Source organism: Limulus polyphemus, unplaced genomic scaffold (assembly GCF_000517525.1).
Source record: "Limulus polyphemus unplaced genomic scaffold, Limulus_polyphemus-2.1.2 Scaffold695, whole genome shotgun sequence".
NCBI lineage: Eukaryota > Metazoa > Arthropoda > Merostomata > Xiphosura > Limulidae > Limulus > Limulus polyphemus.
Window position 1 is genome coordinate 448,045 of NW_013666305.1, and position 1,989 is coordinate 450,033.

Here is a 1,989-nt window from a genome sequence, read left to right on the forward strand (position 1 = left end):
AACTTATTTTTCTTAAAACATAGAACAGTAAATAAAGAAGTAAAGTGAACAATTATTTCTTCCAGTTACGACCTTTGTACTCTGTTGCTTCTTGATATAGATTGCTAAGCCTTTAAAAAATGTGCACGTGGAGGATATGAAACAAAATAATTTTTTTTTAGGTTTTATATATACATTTGAATAACTAAAAAATAATAAATTACTACATTAATACCATAGAATTCTATTATAATTTATCAAGCTTAGTAATTAAGATGTATTTTAGTCTAAAAAAATATTAAATTTTGAGCTGACTAAAGACACACCCTACCTCGTTGAAATATTCATTCGAAAGAAAGAAATGGCGCCATGCCCTTTAAAATGGCTGACAAAGCCACTAGGGGGACATTCTGAGCTTTGGATTGGTTATTCATGTTGTATATAGAAGTAAGTGTATATAAGGGAGCATTTCCAAAATTGGAAAGAGGTGGGTGGGGTGCCACTTTGTTTGATTTATTACATGAGCAATACCTTAGCAAATTGAAAAGATACAAGGCTCTTATTTTATATTCTAGCTTGTGATTATCAGTAATTTGAGTTTCTAATTCATACAAAACTATAGACTTAGTATTTCGACATCACAAACATCTAATTTCAACATACCACGTGACACACAAAAATTGATGTTTAACTGTGTTTTTTTAATATTTACCTTTAAATTAAGAAATTGAGTAATATATAGAGTACTAAAATTTGAATTATAATCTACAGTTTGATACCAAACTTATTGACAAAAATTCATGAAATAGTAATTCAATAAAATTTTGAATGCGAGTCAACAAACGAGATGACATAGCCTTTCACCCATGACCCATCTCGAAAGGGTTAACATCAGTTTTGTTTTTGTGTTGTATTGGTTTAACAACAACTTTATTTCTGTGTTGTACTGAGTTAACAACAACTTTGTACTGGGTTAACAATAGTTTTGTTTTTGTGTTGTGCTGGATTAACAACAACTTTGTTTCTGTGTGTACATGTTTAACAACAATATTTCTGTGTCGTATTGGTTTAACAACAACTTTGTTTCTGTGTGTACTGGTTTAACAACAGTTTTGTTTTTGTGTTGTGCTGGATTAACAACAACTTTGTTTCTGTGTGTACATGTTTAACAACAATATTTCTGTGTCGTATTGGTTTAACAACAATTTTGTTTCTGTGTCGTATTGGTTTAACAACAACTTTGTTTCTGTGTGTACTGGTTTAACAACAACTTTGTTTCTGTGTGTACTGGTTTAACAACAACTTTGTTTCTGTGTTGTATTTGTTTAACAACTACTTTGTTTCTGTGTTGTATTGGTTTAACAACAACTTTGTTTCTGTGTTGTATTGGTTTAACAACAACTTTGTTTCTGTGTTGTATTGGTTTAACAACAACTTTGTTTCTGTGTTGTATTGGTTTAACAACAACTTTGTTTCTGTGTGTACTGGTTTAACAACAACTTTGTTTCTGTGCGTACTGGTTTAACAACAACTTTTGAGGTAACTATGTTCTTTAAATGTCTTCATTGTAATAAGGACAACATTAAAAAGAAGTAGTGATCCTAAATATTTTGTAATTTAGAACAGGTATTTAGAAAGTAGAATGGACACTGATTTGAGGAGTGAGCTGTGTCGGTCTTTCACTTCTGTCCTTGTTGATAACCATGTAAATAGGGTAATTGGTAAGTAATAATTTTTTCCAAAACATTTTAGATTTTTAAATGTTGTTGATTTTAGCATGTTTGGTTAAATCTTTCGACAAGGGGTCAGTCGATTTGACCGGGTCACGTGATTTTCTGTACTCGTTTTAACGTTGACAACAATTTAATACTTATAACTTTATATATTGGGTATATCTTCACGAAATTTGACAGTCTTTCAGTTAATATTACAAGTCTTTTACATACAAAAAGTCATATTTCTTAGTGAAGTACTTTTAATAAAATAAAATAAAGTATTGTCTATGAATAT

The 1,989-nt window shown here is 29.9% G+C and overlaps 1 protein-coding gene across 3 annotated transcripts in view; it reads left to right on the plus strand.

Moving 5' to 3' along the window:
• Positions 1-1,989, plus strand: part of LOC106460027 (CDK2-associated and cullin domain-containing protein 1-like) — a 22,185-nt gene that overhangs the window by 12,823 nt on the left and 7,373 nt on the right. For all 3 annotated transcript variants that reach the window (XM_013919711.2, XM_022386641.1, XM_022386640.1), the window contains one exon: positions 1,601-1,700. In XM_013919711.2, the coding sequence (XP_013775165.2) occupies positions 1,601-1,700 (100 nt within the window). The remainder of the gene's footprint in view (positions 1-1,600; positions 1,701-1,989) is intronic.